Source organism: Canis lupus, chromosome 24, assembly GCF_011100685.1.
Source record: "Canis lupus familiaris isolate Mischka breed German Shepherd chromosome 24, alternate assembly UU_Cfam_GSD_1.0, whole genome shotgun sequence".
Classification (NCBI taxonomy): Eukaryota; Metazoa; Chordata; class Mammalia; order Carnivora; family Canidae; genus Canis; species Canis lupus.
Genome location: NC_049245.1, coordinates 20028812 through 20049599, shown reverse-complemented (window position 1 = coordinate 20049599; position 20788 = coordinate 20028812). Strand labels below are relative to the sequence as shown.

At 42.2% G+C, this 20788-nt stretch overlaps 1 protein-coding gene across 5 annotated transcripts; it reads right to left on the bottom strand.

Moving 5' to 3' along the window:
• Positions 1–887: 887 nt before the first annotated feature.
• Positions 888–20503, bottom strand: LOC609523 (signal-regulatory protein beta-1). 5 transcript variants are annotated; one of them, XM_038571827.1, is made up of 6 exons: positions 20339–20503; positions 18222–18575; positions 7593–7907; positions 2655–2948; positions 1782–1893; positions 888–1387 (listed from the first exon to the last, which is right to left on the bottom strand). In XM_038571827.1, exons 1-6 carry the CDS (start codon positions 20409–20411, stop codon positions 1309–1311), a joined length of 1227 nt encoding a protein of 408 aa, XP_038427755.1. In that variant the 5' UTR covers positions 20412–20503; the 3' UTR covers positions 888–1308. The 5 variants fall into 5 exon arrangements, with proteins under 5 accessions (XP_038427755.1, XP_038427757.1, XP_038427756.1 ...); XM_038571829.1 differs by having other exon boundaries at positions 888–1316; XM_038571828.1 differs by having other exon boundaries at positions 2655–2924.
• Between the last annotated feature and the right edge of the window lie 285 nt (positions 20504–20788).

Genomic DNA, 20788 nt, shown 5'->3' with positions numbered 1-20788 from the left:
TGTTATTCTATTTTTAAATTTATAATGATATACACATTCATGAAGCTACCACTCAGAATGGAAGCTAGAATCCTGATATTAACTTCCAACTACCTATACATAACCACCCTTTTCATCCTTTTCCCTTCCCCTACCTCAGGCTACCATTTAAAATCTTGAGTTCAGGGATGCCTGGGTGGGTCAGTGGTTTAGTGTCTGCCTTCGGCCCAGGGCGTGATCCTGGAGTCCTGGGATCGAGTCCCACATTGGGCTCCCTGCATGGAGCCTGCTTCTCCCTCTGCCAGTGTCTCTACCATTCTCTCCCTCTCTCTCTATCTCTTTCTCTGTCTTTCATGAGTAAATAAATAAAATATTTAAAAAATCTTGAGTTCATCTATTTTGAAAAAATATGGGTTTATAATATTTATATGTATCCCTAAAAACCATTTGTTAGCTGTTTTTAGCTTTAGAAACATAATATCATGCTGTATGAAATCTTTTAGGTCTTATTCACTCCTAGTATTGTTTTTGCTAAGATTTATCCACATTACTGTATGCAGCTATAGTTCATCCACTTTTATTGCTCTATAACATTCCGTTCTGTGATTATACTAAATTATTTGCCCATCATCCTGTGGCTGTACATTTGGATTGTTTTGTCAGGTTTTTCTAATTTGAAACCATGCTAACACACACACACACACACACACACACACACACACACACACACACATATATATATACTTGAATATACCTCCTGGAGCACATGTGAAAGAGTTTCTTTGGGATATATATAACTCAAAGGCAGAAATAGCAGGTTATGGAGTATGTGAATGTTCAAGTTCAAATTTTCCAAGCTGTTTTCCAAAAGCAGCTGTGCCACTTGACATACCCATCAGCAACATGAGAAAGAGTCAATGGCTTCTTTATTTTTTCTATGTAGGGAGCAAGTGGTGTCTCAGGGTGGTTTTGCTTTGGTTTTTCCCGATTACTAATGAGATTGGACATCTCTTTATATGTTTATTGGCCATAGATGTTTCTTATAACATTTTAATGATGGAGCTGTAAAGGTCTCATGCACAACAGGCTTTCCTTGAGGAGTCTGGGAGGGGCCTTCAGAATTGCAGGTTTGTGTGCCTCCCTGGGTAGGAGCTTAATTTGCCTCTTCTGGATTTCTTGCTCAGGGTAATGGACTTCATGCCCAGAATCCCCAGAGAAACTGCTGTCCATAGGATGTGAAAGGCTACCTCTCAGCCTTTCCCAGTCCAGGCTCTCATCCTTTCTGTGGGCTGCAGGAGACAGGGAGGGACAGCCAGTGCTAGACAGGTCTCAGGAGGCTGGTGGGACAGGAGAAGCTTTGGTAGTGGCTGCAGGCTTCATGGCAAGTGCTGTTCCTGGATCAGTTCTCCTAAATAAAACAGGAGGGACTGAGGCTCCTGTGTCACTGTGGAGGGCCTTGTGGTACCTGTGACCTGTAGGGGAAGCAGGGAGCTGGGGCAAAGCCCTTGTTCTCAGGCTTCTCATCATAGATCACCCCAAGAGTGTAGTTTCCATATTAAGTATCCTTCCTGGGGTGCTACCCCTGCCCAGAACAGGGAAGCCTGCATCTTTGTGCATCTTCAGCCTGGAACTGTGAGGGGCAGAGGGGAAGATTGAAAGGATTGGGGCACAGTTCTTAGAGACACTCTGGATCCCACATACCTTCAAGGTCGGTATGAAATGGCTTCTTCTCACAGTGCCCCCTGTTGGCCTGGAGTATCCCTGCCCCTGGAAACCCAACCTCTCTCTGAGGTCCCCCTTACCTGGAAGGGAATCTCCTCTTGAGGACACAGATGGTGCAAAGTGCAGTGAGGGAAAACAACTTCCAGCCAAGCAGGATGAGGGTCCCAGAGGGGGCGCTGAATGCTCTGGCTTCTGGAAAGATATGGGGACGAACTTGGCTTCCGGCTCTCACCTCTCAACCCTTAGGCAGGCCTAGCCTCACCTAAGACTCCGGTCTCAAGACTCAGCCGGAGAAGGAATCCCCTCACCTCTCTAAGCCTCATTTCATAATCTTTAAAATGGGGATGATAAAACGTACCTCAGGATGTCTCGGTATCAAATGAGAGCACCCTAATAGGTGCTCGGTAATTGTTGAATCCCAATGGCTTTGGACAGGGTGGGTGAAAATGGGGGAAGATAGTTCAGATGAATTTAGCTATTCACTGGAAGAGCTGGTGCCAGAAGTGTGCAGTCAGGATCCAGCTGGGTGATGAAAGCAGGCAGCAGCCTCTGGGACCAAACAGCACCCTCAGCAGAGGTTGCTCTAATTGCTGTCCCATTTATTAAAGAAGATTGTTATTTATTTATTCATGAGAGACATACAAAGAGAGTCAGAGACACAGGCAGAGGGAGAAGCAGGCTCCATGCAGGAAGCCTGACATGGGACTTGATCCTGGGTCTCCAGGATCACACCCTGGGCTGGAGGCAGCGCTAAACCACTGAGCCACCCGGGCTGCCCTGTCCCATTTTATAGATGAAGGAACTGAGTTACAGGAAGGTGAAGTGACTTCCTTAAAGTCACGCATGACAGACATGGCAGAGCCATCATATGAACCTGGCCTGTTGGTGTCCAGGTCTGGACCTTTCACTGCTTGGTTATTCCCCCCGCTACTCACCCCAACATGCTGGCTCACCTCTGAACTCACTCAGTTGCATGCTGGCCTGGACTGGTGGCTGGGCCTCTTGCCACACTTGGCAGGTGAGCTGTGCTTTGTCCTCAGAGGTGTAGACCAGGATATGACTGTCTTGGTTGAATGTGCCATCTGGGTTCTTGGTGAGCACGGAAGCCTCACAGGCCTTAAGGCCTTTGTTCATCTCTAGCCAGGTGCTTTGTATGACTTCAGGGTAGAACCTTTGGATGTGGCAAGTGAGTATGGCCAGCTGAAGGCTTGGAACCTGGTGTGCTGATATAGTCACTGTGGGTATAACTGAAACAACAGCCCTTCCTTTGTTCCTTCCTTCCCTCAAGCAAAAGATGTTCAAGGAGCATCCTTAGCTTTCCAACCCTGGTTCTTGGGATAGAGCAGCGAGCAAGACTATCCCTGCCTCACAGAGCTCCTGCTCTTCTATGAAGGACATAGAAGGAGAAAAGCAGGGACATGATCCTCATACGGGTTCTGAGAACCTACCCAGGATCACCTGACCTGGTCTGGAGATGGGGCATATTAGGGAAGAGTTTCTGAAAGAAGTGACCTTTCAGCAGAAATAAGAGAGATGAATAGGAGTTAACTGCATGTGGCAGATTGTGTTTTCCAAAAATGGCCACAGCAAGTCCCCACATGTCTTCCAGAACCTTGCCATTCCCCATTGGAAAGGGAGTCTACTTCTGCCCTGGAATCTGGGTGGGACTTTGTGACTGCCTGACGAAGAGTATAGCAGAGCTGACACTGTAATTTCCAAAGGTCGGTTATCAAAGTTGGTGTGACTTCCACTTTGGACTCTTGGGACATTCACTTTTGGAGCTACAAGGATGCTCAAACTAACCCACATGGAAAGATGATCAGGAGAGGCCAATGTCAAAAAGAACAGAAGCCCCAAGCCAATAGCCAGCACCAATGGCCAGGCATGTTAGTGAAGCAGTTTTGAGATGATCTCAGCCCTGGAAACATTGAGGTGAGGTCCCAGACATCATGAAGCAGAGATAAGCCATCTCTGCCAGGCCCTCTCCAAATTCTTGCCCTACAGAATATGTGAGCATAATAATTTGGGAGATTTGGAGTAAGTTTAGAAAAATTGGAATATGTTTGGGAATAATTTGCTATGCAGTCCTGCTAACTGGAATATTAGGCAAAGGGACTGGTGGAGGGCCAGAGGAAGGAAGGCTCTGGGAGAGGCCACATGTAGGGAAGTGCCTCTCAGGTAGAGGGAAGGGCATGGGCAGAGGTCCTGAGGTGAAGCCTAGCGTGTCCAAGGGCAGAAAGATGATCAGAATGAGTGAGGGTGAGCATGAGTGAGATGAAACCAAATTCATAGCCACTGGCCATGAAGACTATCTGCACTTACTGGTCCTACACACTTGCTCCTGGGGGCACATAACAACATCCTAAGGAGCCCATACATTGGTAGTTTAAGACAATTAATTTCCAGCTCCTGAGCCCTCACATGACTCTTTCCTGAAATTGATCTGCCTGAGACTGCCTACTCCTGCCTCTTGCTCCTGCTCCTCAGTCCTTCTCCCAATGTTGCAGAGGGAAGACCTTCCTGCCACACATCCCAAATCTACCTCTGGTGCAGTGACCTTGGGTGACACTCTGGGACACAAAATAAAAGGACAGTTCAAAATCTTGCTGGCTAGAATGCCTACTTTAATCAAAGCATCATAACCTCCCCCATCTTGCTCACTGAGCTGCATCTCCGATAACATTTTAGTGGTTATTTTGATGACTGTTTGTCAAAATTTGTCAGATACTTAGATTGTTTTGATCGATTGTGCAATTCAATCCAAAAGAATTTTTTTTAACACTTAGAGCCTATGGTCATAAGAAACAATTTTAAAAATTCAATTTATATATATATTGAATTTTCTATATAACAAGTTATATATACAATTTATTATATACAATATTCAATACATATATATTTGTGGTAGTTCTATGTTTTCTCATAGTTCTCTATGATATGTATGATGATGTGGTCAATAAGGACTTTCAAATATAGAATATATTTACAGTAGGATAAAGTTCTCCCCAGGAATTAGAATGGAAATACAAATTTAGGAAGTAAAAAGAAAATTATAAAATTTCTGATTATTCAAGAAGAGCTTGTTTATGTCTATTGTAATGGATGATGGTGGAAATCAAAGCAATATGACTTTACTTTTCCATTGAACATTTCAGAGAGATGTAACATTTGAAATATCCCAGGGGAGGGGGATCCCTGGGTGGTTCAGTGGTTTAGCGCCTGCCTTCAGCCCAGGGCGTGATCCTGGAGTCCTGGGATCAAGTCCCACATCGGGCTCCCAGTATGGAGCCTGCTTCTCCCTTTGCCTGTGTCTCTGCCTCTCTCTCTCTCTCTCTCTCTCTCCCTCTCTCTCATGAATAAATAAAATCTTTTTTTTTTTTTTAAAGAAATATCCCAGGGGTTCTGGCCCTTGCAACTATTTAAGTCTGTGATGAACAATTTTATTTTATTTTATTTTCTAAGATTTTATTCATTTAAGAGAGAGAGAGAGAGAGGGAAAGAGAGAGAGAGAGAAAGAGAAAACAGGAGCAGGGGGAGGGGCAGAGGGGGAGGGAGAAGCAGGCTCCCCACTGAGCAGGGAACCAATGTGGGACTCCATCCCAGGACCCTGGGATTATAACTTGAGCCAAAGGCAGATGCTTAACTGAGTGAGCCACCCAGGCAACTCGTGATGAACTATTTTAGATGTTACCTTAAAATACATAAGGAACTACATAGTTCTTCACAATTATCTCGGAGTATATGAAAAAAATGTTTAAAGATTTTTGTTGAACATGCTGATAAGGATTTTATTTTGTTTTATTTTTGTAAGAGCAGTGGTGAGCCAGCAAAGGGTTTTAAGCAAAGAAGGGACAAGATCTGCCTCCTTTATAAAATGCGTTTGACTGCTGGGAACTTGGGGGCTGCACTGTCAAGGGTAATGGTAGATATGAGAGAAGGGGCTATGGTGACCAGGTAAGGGATGATGTTGACTTGAACTTGGGGACGAATCTGGGCAGTGGCATTAAAATGGATGAGGTCAGAGAGACGTGAGAAGTCTATTTGGTTGAACTTGTGATAGATTTGGTAAAATAGGTCTCTGGCTTAGATGGTTGGGTTGATGGTGTGTCTCTTCATTGATATAGGGAAGGACGGGGAACCAGGGGTTTGGAGAGAGTGCAGAAAGCAGCACAATGCCTATCTTGTACTGACCATGATGAAAGCACCTTTCTTGGGGAAGGGGGACCCTGCCTTGCTCTGGTATCTGTGTTGTGTGGGAGGTCTGACATGGTCATCCAAGAGGCGTATTACTGAGTTCAAATTCCATCTCATGAACTTAAAAGCCACGTGACCTTGGACAAGTCATTTTACTTCCCTGCAACTTGATTTCATCATCTGCGTGAAGCAGGGACACCTAGCTTCTTTGGGATGCTCTAGGTGGAGGCTAGAATTCCATTTCCAGGCTGGAACTCTCTGGTATCCTTATTTATTTATTTATTTATTTATTTATTTATTTATTTATTTATTTATTCTCTGGTATCTTTTGGCTATGTAAGGGCAAACTACTACTTAGGGAGGGAGGCATTTCCAAAATGAGGAGCTAAACTCTTTACCTTGGTACTAAACATGGTCTCCAGTGAGGAGGAGGGTTGCTGTGGAGACCGTGATGCTGTTAATGGGTTTTCTCTTTGCTTTGCTCTGGCTGGCATAGACAGAGAAGGAGCACTGGGGCTCCAGAGCCCTGAAAGGGATGTGCCCATCTACAGGAGGTGAGTGGGGTCTCTGCACTCTGAGGTTGCTGTGGGGTGGTGACTGAGGAGAGCGCAGATCCCTTGCAGACACCCTTGTGAAGGCCAGTGAGGGTGATTTCCTTCCTGCGTTGTCCTCTCCCCTGATGTCAGGGTGGGTTTCAAATCCAACGACTGGCAGCAAAGCGATGGTGGTGTGGTGGTTTACACCATAGTGTTAGGAATTTGCAGGGACAATGCAATAGGGGGAAACTTCCTTGCTGTGGCTTGAAGCGCTGTGTGGTCTTGTCCCTGCTTCTCTCTCCAGCCTCTTCCTTCTCCACACACCCTGCTTCCCTGAGCTCTGATCACATGGATCTCTTCCTCCACTCTGCTCTGGCATGTCTCGCTTCCAGTCCCCATTACAAGGCCTTTACACACCCTGTTTTCTCTGCCTGGAACATTCCATCTTTTCCTTGGAGGACCCCCTTTCATCTTTTTGCCGTGGCTCCCCCAAAAAGGCATTTCCTTAGTAAACTACATTTCTCCTGCTTTCATTTATCTTAATACTCAGTTCTTTTCTCTCATAGCACATATTATAAGTTAGAACTATATGGGGCACCTGGGTGGTTCAGTTGGTTAAGCATCCAACTCTTGATTTTGGCTCAGGTCATGATCTCAGGGTCGTGAGATCGAGCCCCTCATCAGACTCTGGGCTTGGCAGAGAGTCTGCTTGGTATTTTCTCTCTCCTACTCCCTCTGCTTCTCCTCTCTCTAATAAGTAAATCTTAGAAAAAAGTTAGAACTGTACAGTTTTTGCATCTTGTTGATGGGGCTTATGTGACTGTGAACTTGGTAGAGCAGAATTAGGTCTGTTCTGTTTACCATGGAATCCTCAGCACCTAGAATAATGTTGCCACATAGCAGATGCTCAGTAAACACTTGTTGAATGAATGAATGAATTTCCACCTCCCAAATATAAGAGAGCAAAGGGGGCTCTGAAAGAGAAGTACCTAACCATGGCATCTTGTAAGAAGAGGATGGTCCTATAAGATAGGGAACCTCATACCTATCTTACAAGAGGTTTGATGAAGAATAAATGGGAGGAGGCAGGTGAAGTGCTCCAAACGGAACCTGTAGTGGTCAGCAAGGGTTGGCCATTTGGGTGGGTGGGGGGATCCTTACCTTGGAGGAATTTGGAGATGTTCACGTGCCTACTGAGGGGGCTCTGCAATGTACTGTGAGCCACTTGGCAGGTGAGCTGGGAGTGGAGTGAGGATAAGTCAAGGGTCACCATGGCTATGCTGATGATAGTGTAGGATGCAGCATCTCCAAGCAGGAAGACCAAGGTCTGAAAGGCGGGAAGCTCCATGCCATTTTCAAACCATTTCAGGTGTATGTTTTTGGGAAAGAAGCCAGTTGACGTGCAGGTGAAATTCACTATCTGGCCTGTGCTGGTCCTGTTGGAGGGGCCAGAAACCTCTGGAAAAGAGGGCTTAGCTTTGATTGAGGCAAAGTTGAGAGAGAAGAGAGAGAAATAAAGATGGCAGGTTACTCTTTAGTTCGATACCCGCCCTTAGGGTTCACCCAGCTCCACTCACCCCAAACTCTCACCTCCAGTCTTCTCCTCTGCGTAATTTTTATTATGACACTTCTTACCATTAACAGTTTGCCAACTGGCCTCACTGACTGCTTCTCAACCCTGCTGTCTGCACTCAACATCAGACCATGGCAATAGTGTTAAAATGCAAATCAGAAATTGTCATTCCCCAACCTCCTTCCCTCCTCCCCTTCCTAAAGTACATTGTTTAAAAAGTCATATAAGGTATAGAATTAAAAACATCAGATCCCTTGCCTCCTCTCCTAGGAAAAAAATGTACAGACCAACCACTTTTAAGTATTTTAGCTGATTCTTTGGATTCTTTCTTTCTTTCTTTCTTTCTTTCTTTCTTTCTTTCTTTCTTTCTTTTTTTCATTCTTTTTTCTTTCTTTCTTTCTTTCTTTCTTTCTTTCTTTCTTTCTTTCTTTCTTTCTTTCTTTCTTCTTCCTTTTTCTTTCTTTTTTTCCCCTTTTATTGAGAAAGAGAGAGAGAGAGAGAATATGAGTGTGAGCAGGGAGGGGCAAGAGGGAGAAGGAGAGAGAGAATCTCAAGCAGGCTCCACACTTACCATGGAGCCTGACACAGGGTTCAGTCCCATGAACCTGAAATCATGACCCAAGCTGGAATGAAGAGTCAGATGCTTAACCAACTAAGCCATCCAGGTGCCCCCTCTCTGTGTTTCTAAATAAGATGCTTATACCATTATTTGTCTTTTTTTTCAGTTTCATATATTATGAATAGACCTACTACTATGGAAGATGACGGTTTAACTCTCATATATCTCCCTCCACCAAACAGTCACACTTCCTTCCCTTACATCTTCCTATAATAGACACATCAAAATCTTTTATCTTATCAGTATTCAGCATTTATATTTTATGACCAAAGAAGTATTGTTCACAACTGGGCCATGTAATATATCATTATTACATTTCCTTTCTTGCACAACTTCCCCCCCAACCCAGTTTTTATATCTTTCTTTTTTTTTAATAGTTTTTATTTATTGAAGTCATCTCTACATCCAATGTGGGGCTTGAACTCATGACCCTGAGATCAAGAGTCGCATGCTCTTCTGACTGAGCCATCCAGGTGCCCCTAATTGTCCTATACTTTTTATTTGCTTAGTTTTAATGAATCTATGACAAATTCATCCCTAAACTTTCTGCCAGATAAGTATAAGTCCTCCCAGTATGTTTGATATTGCTAAGTAGTGTAGTGAACTTCCATTTAGGGTACATGAATACCTGAGAATGTACAAGGACTTTTCAGAGATTATACAGGCTTGGGTTTTAAAAAACCCTTTATTAAAACACAAAGTATAAGGGTTGTCTGAGTGGCTCAGTTGGGTAAGCCTCTGATCCTTGATTTTGGCCCAGGTCACGATCTCAGGGTCATGAGATGAGTCAGGCTCCATGCTGGGCATAGAGCCATCTTAAGATCTTTAGATTCTCTCTCTCCCTCTGCCCCTTCTGCTTGCCACTCATGCTCTCTCTCTCTAAAAAAAAGAGTTATTTTTTAAACATAATCAAAATCCATTATCATACTTAAAATTTTATAGTAATTCTCTTATTATTATCTAATACTTTCCAGCATTCAAATTTTCCTGCTTTTATCACAAATATCATTTTATAATTGATTTGTTTGAATCAGGATGTAAACAAGATCACATGTTACATTTTGTTGCTATGTCTTTTTTTTTTTTTTTTTAAGTAGGCTCCATGTCCAATGTGGGGCTTAACTCAGGACCCTGAGATCAAGAGTTGCATGCTCTACTGACTGAGCCAGCCAGGAGCCCCTCCTCTTATTTTTCTTAATATTTATTTATTGAAAAACCCAAGCCTGCAGGAAAAACCTGCAGAATTTTCCACATTCTGGCATATATTTCTGTGGTATCATATTTTTTAAAAAAGATTTTATTTATTTGACAGAGAGTGTGAGAGAGCACAAGCAGGGGGAGTGGCAGACGCAGAGGGAGAAGCAAACTCTCAGTTGAGCAGGGAGCCTGATGTAGGTAGGGCTCAATCCCAGGACCCTGGGACCATGACCTGAGCCAAAGGCAGATGCTTAACTGACTGAGCCACCCAGGAGCCCCTTCTGTTGTATCATTTCAAACAATCCTCTCTCTCCCATATTTTGCCTGCAGTTGGATCTGAAGGGTCTAGTTGGTTAGATCCCGGTTCACAATTTTGGCAAGAACACCTTGTAGGTGGTTAATTAAGAGGTATGTAGTATCTGGCTGTACTGTCTTTTTATTTTTATTTTATTTTTTAAAAGATTTTATTCATTTATTCATGAGAAACACAGAGAGAGGCAGAGACATAGGCAGAGGGAGAAGCAGGCTCCCCACGAGAAGCCCAATGTGGGACTCGATCCCAGGACCCAGGGATCACGACCTGAGCCAAAGGCAGACACTCAGCCACTGAGCCACCCAGGGGCCCCGCTGCCTCTTTTTATAGTGTGCAGATTGATTAGTGGCTTTGGGTGTTGTCAGATTGATCTGTCTGTGATGAAATTCTCTACTAGCCTTCAGCCTAATGTCTTTAACAAATGTAGGTAATTATTGTCTTGATCCATCATTCCACCAGGAGTTACGCACTGGTGGCTGACTATTGCTACCATTCCTTCTGTTGGTATCAGTTGAAATTATTTTTTTCATTCAACTATTTTTGGTTATTCTGACATATAGTCCATATAGGAAAGGCAGGGAAAATGCCTTTGCTTACTGTCTTTTGGATTTTGGAAAAATGAGTTGGTGCCTTAGTAACCCCCAAAGGTGAGTAATGAAGTTTCTTTTATTTTTGTATCATTATAAAATAATAATTTTAAACATTTTTGATGGATGTCAATCTACTGTGATTTTTATTCTTTTTAATGCTCAAATCATCTCATCTTTGGCCAATGGGAGCTTCCTTTAAGTTAGTTCCTGAGTCTTTTTAAATAATTTCAGTAGACATTGATAGTTTACTTGCTTTTCACACAACAAAATACTCCATGCTCATTTCGCACATTTTCTGTCCAAGATCTGGAATCGGTCATTGCCCTATATAGCCCTGGGTGTTTTTTGTGAAAGTGCTAGAGACCATAATCTATGTACTAGTGATGCTCATTACTACTAGGTTGTCACTGCTTCCAGGTCCTTTTGGAGGACAGGGCTATGAAGTAAGTATTTTTTAAGGAGGGAAACAATTAAACAGGTTAATACTGATAGTTGTAATCCCATTTTAAGAATACAATTTTTAAACCTAACTTCTCTATTTCTGCCTGGTATCTGTCTCTATCCTGAAAATTCCAGTTCCTAAGGACTTCAACACAGTTATTTATTTGCTTTATCCTTCAACACATATACAATACTTATAAATACCAACATCAGATATTATTACCAAATTATTGAATAGAGTTTTGGATTTCCTCTTGGTTCCCTTTGTTCTTAGGATATGTTTCATTGGAGATATAGATACATATTGTATGTAATATACACTCTCCAAGGTATGCCCCAATTCCTGGAGCTTGACCACCTCAGTGCATTCAAGACTACTTCCACAAGCCTGTCTATGCATGTTTCCTCCTGAAAACTTTTTCAGAAGATTGATTATATGGAAGGTTGTCCGTGCATATGAAGCATGGGGCATCTAACATCCTCTGAGAACAGCTCTCAATCAATGCCTGAGAGGAAATTGGTATATAATCAGCCCAAACACCTTTCCTTTCAAGAGGGATACATCTGAGACATGTTCTGTATCATTTCCCATAGTTTTTATCTGATTAAGCTTCATTTACCCACAGTAGTGGTGAGCTTGATGACACAACCTTCACTAACTGATTTTACCACTCCCTTACTGGGGTTCTTTGCACTCATATATTTGTCTAAGGATCTGCTTGGTGAGTCCAAGCTAAAACCCTATCTTTTTTAAAAAAAGACTTTATTTATTAATAAGAGACACACACAGAGAGGCAGAGACATAGGCAGAGGGAGAAGCAGGCTCCCTGTGGGGAGCCCAATGTGGGACTCAATCCCAGGACCTGGGGATCACAACCTGAGCCAAAGGCAGACACTCAACCACTGAGCCACCTAGATGCCCCTAAAGCCCTATGTTTTAAAGTCTCTTGAAATAACTTCTCTTTATCTGGTTAAGCCATCAATATATAGTTAGATTAATTAGTTAAAATTTAGATTTAGTAATCTAGATATTCAGAAATTTTAAAATTTTGTTTATTAATTATTTAAAATGTGCAATGTTTATAAAATCAAAACCTCAAAGTACAGTCAGAGAAGTCTAACTTTCATCCCTGTCCCTTCTACCCTACTGCCTTCCTCCCCTATAGGTAAATGTTTAAAAGTACATTTTGATTTTTCCTCTTTTAAAAGAATACGATCAAATATGGATATGCTTGTATTTCCCACTCTTCTTAACATAAAAGATAGTGTGCTCCACACACTATTCTTCACATTACTTTTCCTGTTTAATGATATCCTGTGGGTCATGCTGAAGCAAAGTGCTGACTTCTTCTCAGGGCTTTTTAAAGTTGTAGTACTGCATTGTGTGACTCTACCATAATTTATTTAGCAGGTTGTCTTTTATTCTTTTTTTTTTTTTTAAATTTTTTTTATTTATGATAGTCACACACAGAGAGAGAGAGAGAGAGAGAGAGAGAGGCAGAGACATAGGCAGAGGGAGACGCAGGCTCCATTCCCTGGGAGCCCGACATGGGATTCGATCCTGGGTCTCCAGGATCGCGCCCTGGGCCAAAGGCAGGCACTAAACCACTGCGCCACCCAGGGTTCCTGCCTTTTATTCTTATACATAGTGTTGTAACCAAGAGCCTAACCATAAAACATTATACTTATGTTAGTATATTTTTGGGATACATTTCTAGAAGTGGGATGGTTAGGTCACAGGGTAATGTATAAGCATGTAATAAGTATATCTAATATGTAATTTTGCTAAATATTGCCAAATCCACCTCCTTATGACTTACATAATTTTGAATTTCTACCTACAATATATGGAAGTATCAGTTTCCCCACAGCTCCTCCAACAGAGTGTATTGTCACAATTTTGAATTTTGGGCCAACCAGATAGGTGAAAAGTTGTGTCCCAATGTAGTTTTAAATAGTATATCCTTTCATATGAGGGTGATTAAACATACTCATATATTTAGGAGATGTTTCTATTTCACTTTCTATAAATTGTCTTCTCATATGTATTGCCCATAATTCTATAAAGTTGCTTGTTGTAAAATTTTAGAAGCTCTTTATATACATTAGGGGTGATTCTATGTCTGTGTTATAAGTTGCAAAATAGTATATGCACACACCCCCACTCCATAAACAAGTTTCTTTTTGTACAATATGATCAAATTGTCATTTTTTCCTCTTTTTGTCTCTGCATTTTGAATTACAGTTGGGAAGGTTTTCCTCACTTCCAGATTACAAAAGAATCCAGACATGATTCTCATACTTGCACAGTTTCATTATTTAAATATCTGACCCATGTGGAATTAATTTTGGTATGTGGTAGGAGGAACTGTTCTGGATTTTGTAATTCTGTTCCATTGGTTTGCTTACTAATGGTCCAATGGAATCACCACTATTGTTGAGGACTTCTTTCCTCATGAAGTTGCCTTTACTTTTTTTTTTAAAGAAATCAATTGACTATATATTATTATATGAATCTGTTCTTTTTCATTGATCTATGTCTATCTTTTTTAAAAAGTTTATTTTTAGTAATCTTTACACCCAATGTGGGGCTCAAACTCACGACCCTAAGATCAAGAGTTGCATGCTCTTCTGATTGAACCAGCCAGGCACCCCTATCTACTTGTCTACCTTGATGCCAATACTACACTGTATGATTTTTGTAGCTTTATAATAATTATACATTCATGAGATATATTGATCTCAAGTTTTCTTTATCTGGTTTTAGTATCACAGTAATGTTGGTTTTAAAGATTGATTGGGAAGCATCATTCTCTTTCCAATTTTCTGGAATAATTTGTGTAGAATTGTTCGTATTTCTTTCTTAAATGTTTGATCGAGTTCCTCGGTGAAGTCATCTGAGCCTGGACTGTTGTTGTGAGAAGGTTTTTAAATCACAAATTCAAAAATCAGGCTACTGACTTCTTGAGTGACCTCTGGTAGTCTGTGTCTTCCAAAGAATTTGTCCATTTCATCTAAGTTGTTGAGTTTATAGGTATAAAATTTTCCATAAAGTTTCCTTATAATATTTTTAATATCTGTGGAGTCTGTAGGGACGTTAACTCTCTCATTCTCTTTTTTTTTCAAGTTTGTTTGTTCATTTATTTATTTATAGTAATTTCTACACCCAAGGTGAGGCTCAAACTCATGACCCTGAGATCAACAGTTACTCTTCTGACTAAGCCAGCCTAGCATCCCATCTCTCAGTCTTGATATTGGTAATTTGCGTCTTCTCTCTTTTTTCTTGGCTGACTGTGTGGCTAGGAGTTTATAAATTTTACTGATTTTCTTCAAGAACCAGCTTTTGGTTTTATTGATTTTTCTCCTAGTTTTCCATTTTCTACTTCTGATTTATGCTCTGTTCTTTATTTTTTTTTCTTAAAGATTTTATTTATTTATTCATGATAGTCACAGAGAGAGAGAGAGAGAGGCAGAGACACAGGCAGAGGGAGAAGCAGGCTCCATGCAGGGAGCCCGACGTGGGATTCGATCCCGAGTCTCCAGGATCGCGCCCTGGGCCAAAGGCAGGCGCCAAACCGCTGCGCCACCCAGGGATCCCTATGCTCTGTTCTTTATTATTGCCTTTCTTCTGGTTACTTTGGGTTTCATTCATTCTTCTTGTTCTAATTTGTAAGGTCACTGAGTTGAAACTATTCTTCGGTCCATTTAGTGCTATAAATTTCCCCCTAAACACTGTTTTGGCTGCATCCACAAATTTGGTATGTTGTACTTTTATGTTCATTCAGTTTAGAATGCTCTCATTTTCTTTTTATTTTTTTCTTTCATAACATGTTATTCAGAAGTGTATCACTTTGTTTCCAAATGTCTGGGGATTTTCCAGAGATTATCTTGTTATTATCAATATAATCTCAGTGAGAAAACATTTTGTATGACTTGACTCATTTTAAACTTACTAAGACAATTTATGGACCAGGATATGGTGCATCTTGGTAAATGTTACCTTTGCAGTCAAAAAGAATGTGTATTCTGCTGTTTGGGGCTCAGGTGTTCTATAAACGTCAGTTGGCTTAAGTTGTTTTATAATGCTGTTCAAAGCTTCTACATATTTAGTGATTTTTCTGCCTTCTTGTTTTGCCAGTTATTGAAAGAGGAGTGTTGAAATCTGAGATTATAGCTGTTTTCTCTTGCATACTGTGCCAGATGCCCCCCATAAATTATGAAGTTTTTCACTCAGGTTGGTGGGAATAGGTACAAGGAATAGCCTTGTGTGAGCTCCAGGGATATTTTCCCTTGAGGCTATGTACATATACTCATGAACATGTATGTCCTCATGGACATACTCTTTTGTCAAATACTCAAGATCTTTGGGATTCTCTCTCTGTGTATCTTTCTCATCTTCAGTGCTCTCCTATGAAAACTCCAGCCACTTTGCCCTCTTTGGACTTCTAGCTCTCTCTGTCAACTCGAAGAGACCTCCGTGCTCCATTTGAGTTTTCTTTTACTGCATGATGGCATGGAAGCTTTCTCAGAGAGTAAGCTGGAGGGCAAACTTGGGTTCCACATCATTTGTCTCTCATCTCTCATGGATCACTGTCCTTTGTTGCCTGTTGTCCAATATCCTGTCAACCATTATTTCATATAATTTGCCCAGATTTTTTTGTGGGCAAGTAAATCACTGTTTTGGTAGAAGGTGCCCAAAGTATTAAATTTGATATTGTATATGTGATCATCTGTTTTATTATATCTTCTAACTGGTTTTTTGTTTGCTTATATGAAGTCTATTTATTGATTTTATAACTTGCCACACTACTAAAGTATCTTATACTTTGTAATAGCTTAATGTTGAGTCCACTAAATTTTCCAGAATCCATATCATCTACAAAGAGAGATAGTTTTTCCACTTCCTTTATAATTTGTATGCTTTCTACTGTTTTCTTCTTTCTGAAAGCATTGGCTAATACTTTAATCTTAAATGATATTAGAAGTGCTGCACCCCTATGTTTATAGCAGCAATGTCCACAATAGCCAAACTGTGGAAGGAGCCTCGGTGTCCATCGAAAGATGAATGGATAAAGAAGCTGTGGTCTATGTATACAATGGAATATTACTCAGCCATTAGAAATGACAAATACCCACCATTTGCTTCAACGTGGATGGAACTGGAGGGTATTATGCTGAGTGAAATAAGTCAATCGAAGAAGGACAAACATTATATGGTCTCATTCATTTGGGGAATATAAAAGGGAAAAAAGGGGAAAGGAGAAAAAATGAGTGGGAGATATCAGAAAGGGAGACAGAACATAAAAGACTCCTAACTCTGGGAAATGAACTAGGGATGGTGGAAGGGGAGCGGGGCGGGGGTTGGGAGTGACTGGGTGACAGGTACTGAGGGGGGCACTTGACGGGATGAGCACTGGGTGTTATTCTGTATGTTGGCAAATTGAACACCAATAAAAAATAAATTTATAAAAAAAAAGTGGTGGGCATGAGTTTGAAGACTAATGTTCTAGCAATTCAGTCTTTTTGAGATGTCCCTCTAAAGCCCTCAGTCCTCCTGTTCTACAATGGCCTACTGGCTATTCCTATGCCTCTTTTCACATCTCTTATCTTGGAGTCTCCAGTCCTCTATTTCTGGTTCCCATTCTTACTTTTCTTTGTTTACCTTTTATTTTGGTAAAACAGAAAGGATACATTGAAAGGTAGCTCTTGGTGATGTCACAAATTCAACAGATTGGCTGGCTCTAGAATTTTAAGTTGGACATCATTTTCCTTAAGTATTTTGAAGGCACCACTCTTCGTCTTCTAGCATGTATGTTCCCTATATACATCTCATGCTGATCTCATTCAAATGGTTTGCATACAAGTTGCTTTTTATTTTCAATTCTTAAAAATCATATGACCTTCTTTTTGTCTCAAAAGACTGCCTACTAATTCCCTTTGGTTCTCCATGGCCCTGAGATGCTAAAGTTGTAATTAAAAAATTCTGTTGATGAAAAAAAATTCTGTTGATGTATGTTTCTATTCTGTTTTGTTAGAGTAAGTTATCACACTAATTTTTAACAGAGAAAACAACACAATCATCAAGTCATTAGTAAAACAGGCTTAAACTAACTGCTCTGCTTCCCAGGCTTCCCTGTATGGATGCTGCTTAGAGTCTTGTGAACTTTGTCTTGAGCCACCATTCTATCCGCCTGGACCAAATCCAAAAATACACGGGTCTTAAAAAAACAAGAGCAAAAGTTAAGAAGTATAAGGATTACATAGTCCATATCCCCAAATACTATTTTTATGATTTTCTGCTTCAATAATTCTTTCATTCTTTGTTTCTGTGAATCCATGTTTCCATGCCTTTAAGATTATGCTTTTAAGTGGTTTTAATATCCCAAATAATGATGATATACATTAACGCAATACTTATGTTACAGGTGCTTTTCTAAGTGTTCTACATTTATAAACTCATTTATGTTTGTACTATTCATAACATATCTATGAGGTGCTATTATTATCCCTATCATACAGATGAGGAAATGAAGGCACAGAGAATTTAAGAAAGTCAATAAAGTCACACAGCTTGAAAATGGCAGTTAAAAGTTGAATCCAGACCATTTGGCCCTGGTGCCTATAATTTTACTCACTCTGCTTTCCACTCTAATTTGTGGCTTTTGAAAATGTAAGATTTTATTTATGATAGTCACAGAGAGAGAGAGAGAGAGAGAGAGAGGCAGAGACACAGGCAGAAGCAGGCTCCATGCACCAGGAGCCCAACGTGGGACTCAATCCCAGGTCTCCAGGATAGCGCCCTGGGCCAAAGGCAGGCGCCAAACCGCTGCGCCACCCAGGGATCCTGAAAATGTAAGATTTTAAAGGGTAGGATTCTACTGCTAGGAGCCCTGGGTTTATGTTTCACTCTGCTCTTGTGCTGTGATTTCTTACTATCCCCATCTTCTGTCCTCAACTTTGACACAAGGGTTAACAAAGGGAGAGCCTTGGGCTGAGAGCCTGGAGTTTGTGATTTGTCTTAGAACAAGGGGCTGGGTTCTCAGGAATCTGGACTTACCATGTACAAACACCCTGGTGCCTGGTCCAGACTTCAACTCCACATCGGGGTTTCCTCTCTGGAACTTCACACAGTAGTAGGTACCGGAATCTGCTGGGGTGATATTATTGATGCGGATGGAAAAGTCCACGTTGTTTCTCTTTGTGGTATCTGTAATATTTGTTACTCGGGGGAAATGGCCTCCTCTGAAGCTGAAGATTAACTCTCGGCCTGACTCTGTCCCCCTGAACCACCTAACCGTCCCAATGGGGATCAGGGAAGTCAGGGTGCAGCGTAGAGTGAGGGCCTCTCCAGGTGGGAGTGACACTGACTTCTCAGGCTGGATCACCTGCAGCTCCACCTCACCTGCCACTCCTGGAGGGAAAAAGAATTTAGCTCCACTGTCCCCAGCCTGGCCCAGGGGACTTCTCTTACAACTTTGTTGTAAGACTGAAATTAGGAACTTTTGAAAAACACTCAGGACTGTGCCTTAGGGCCTGGAGACTGTGGACCTGTAGTCAGGCTGATGTGGGCTCAAGGCCAGATCCCAGGACGCACAAACCTGCTGCTGTTTGGGGGAAGCCCCTCCCTCCTTCCCCTCCATCCTTGGGCTTCGGTAGTTTCCTCTGTCAAGCAGGATGGGTCAAGCCTTTCCCCATTAGTGCTGTGAATTTTAAATGAAGACATGGGTTGTCAAGGACACGGAGTGAGTGCTATAATGGCCAGAATCAGCAGGACTGTCATTTTATGTGTTCATATTTGCCTTCATTAAACCCTAGAAGGATTTGACAGCGAGTTTCCACAGACCCTTCTGTGTACCAGACATCACTCTAAGCACTCACATACAGAACTGACTCCTTCAGCTCCTGCCACTACTCTGTGAGAAAGGCATTAGTATTTATCCCTGTTTCCACACAAGAAAATGGACGCACAGAGAAGTTTGTAACTTGTCCGAAGTCCGGGTATAAGTGGTGAACTTGGATTTGAACTCTGACTGATAATGTTTCAAAAAGTATCTGTGCTTTTAACCACTTTCCTGGACAGCTTTTCCACTGAGGTGTCAACCTGCTGTGGGGGAGAAGGGGCACTTCACCTGTCTGCAGGCTCCTGGGATTAGGTCTGGCAAGAAGGGGGGAACCAAAAGGCATGATTAATTCCCATATTAAGAATATAATTTTAGGATGTTGAGATTTGGGGGATACTTAATGTCTACAAAGTACCACTTCTCAGTTTTCTTTTCTTTTCTTTTTTTTTAAGATTTTATTTATTTATTCATGAGAGACACAGAGAGAGGCAGAGACACAGGCAGAGGGAGAAGCAGGCTCCCCACAGGGAGCCGATGAGAGACTTGATCCCAGGATCCCAGGATCCCAGGATCATGACCTGAGCTGAACTCAACCACTGAGCCATCCAGGTGCTCCCCACTTCCCAATTTCCTAATCCCTCTGCATGGCATGTGGAGTAATTGTGATCTGTTGATCTTCCTATCTATGATCCTCTCTATCTTAAATGAGGGTGGCTCTGACTCCCAGGTTCTAGGGTTTTCAGCAGGAGTCAGATGCTGCACCTCTGCCTCCTCTCTCAGGATGGCACCAGGTCCTGCAGATCAAGCCACAGGGGGTCATGGAGCCTTCACAGGGTGATAGGAGTTTTAGAAGTGAAGCAGGGCTGGGAAACCTCGTCACCGAGAAATGCCTGGTGGGGTAAATGCTGTCTGGACCTGACTGGGAAAGGAAATGACACTTCCAAGTAATAAGCCTTCTGGGGGGATTTGTTTGGGAGGTCCTTGTTGTAAAAGAAAACATTCAGAGAAATGTCTTCAAGAGGAAGTGGCAGGGGTGCCTGGGGGGCTCAGTCAGTTAAGCGTCTGCCTTCAGCTCAGGTCATGATCTCAGGGTTTTGGGATCAAGCCCCACATCAGGCTCCCTATTCAGTGGGGAGCCTGCTTCTCCCTCTTCCTCTGCTGCTCCCCAGCTTGTGCTCCCTCAATCTGTCAAATAAATATAAAATGTTAAAAAAAAAAAAAAAAGCAGAAAAGGAAGCGGCAGTGTCCTCCCCATTGCCAATGGGAAACCGGTACCACTGCGGCTGCACTCAGGTGAGCACCCTGCCCAGTGGTCCCTAAGGGTGGCACTCACCTGTGAGGCCCAGCAGCAGGGGCAGCAGCAGGGGTGGCAGAGGCAGGCGGGGTGGGGAGGCAGGTGCAGGCATCGTGGTGGCAGGGAGCCTACTCTGTGTGAATGTTGTGCTGGAGAGGCCTGGGACTTCGCTCTGCGATGAGAGGGGAAGTCTTGTCTCACTCACGAAAGAGGAAGTGACTGTGATTGGAAGAATGTGCTGTGGGATTTTGACAATTTCTGCTTCTAGACTGTGAAAGAGGAAGCAGGCTAGGCTATGAAATTATAGATAGAAGGCTCCCAAGATGCTTGGAGAAGTTGTGGCAGACCCTGTTAGTGTCAGGGCTGTGTCCCTTTGCCCCCTCACTCCATGTCAGAGGCCCTGCTGGCTTTTTCTTGTCCAGGAGCATGAAGGTACATGGTCTGCCAGAGTAGAGGGTGTGTTGAGTCTTCGAGAACGGTCCAGATGAA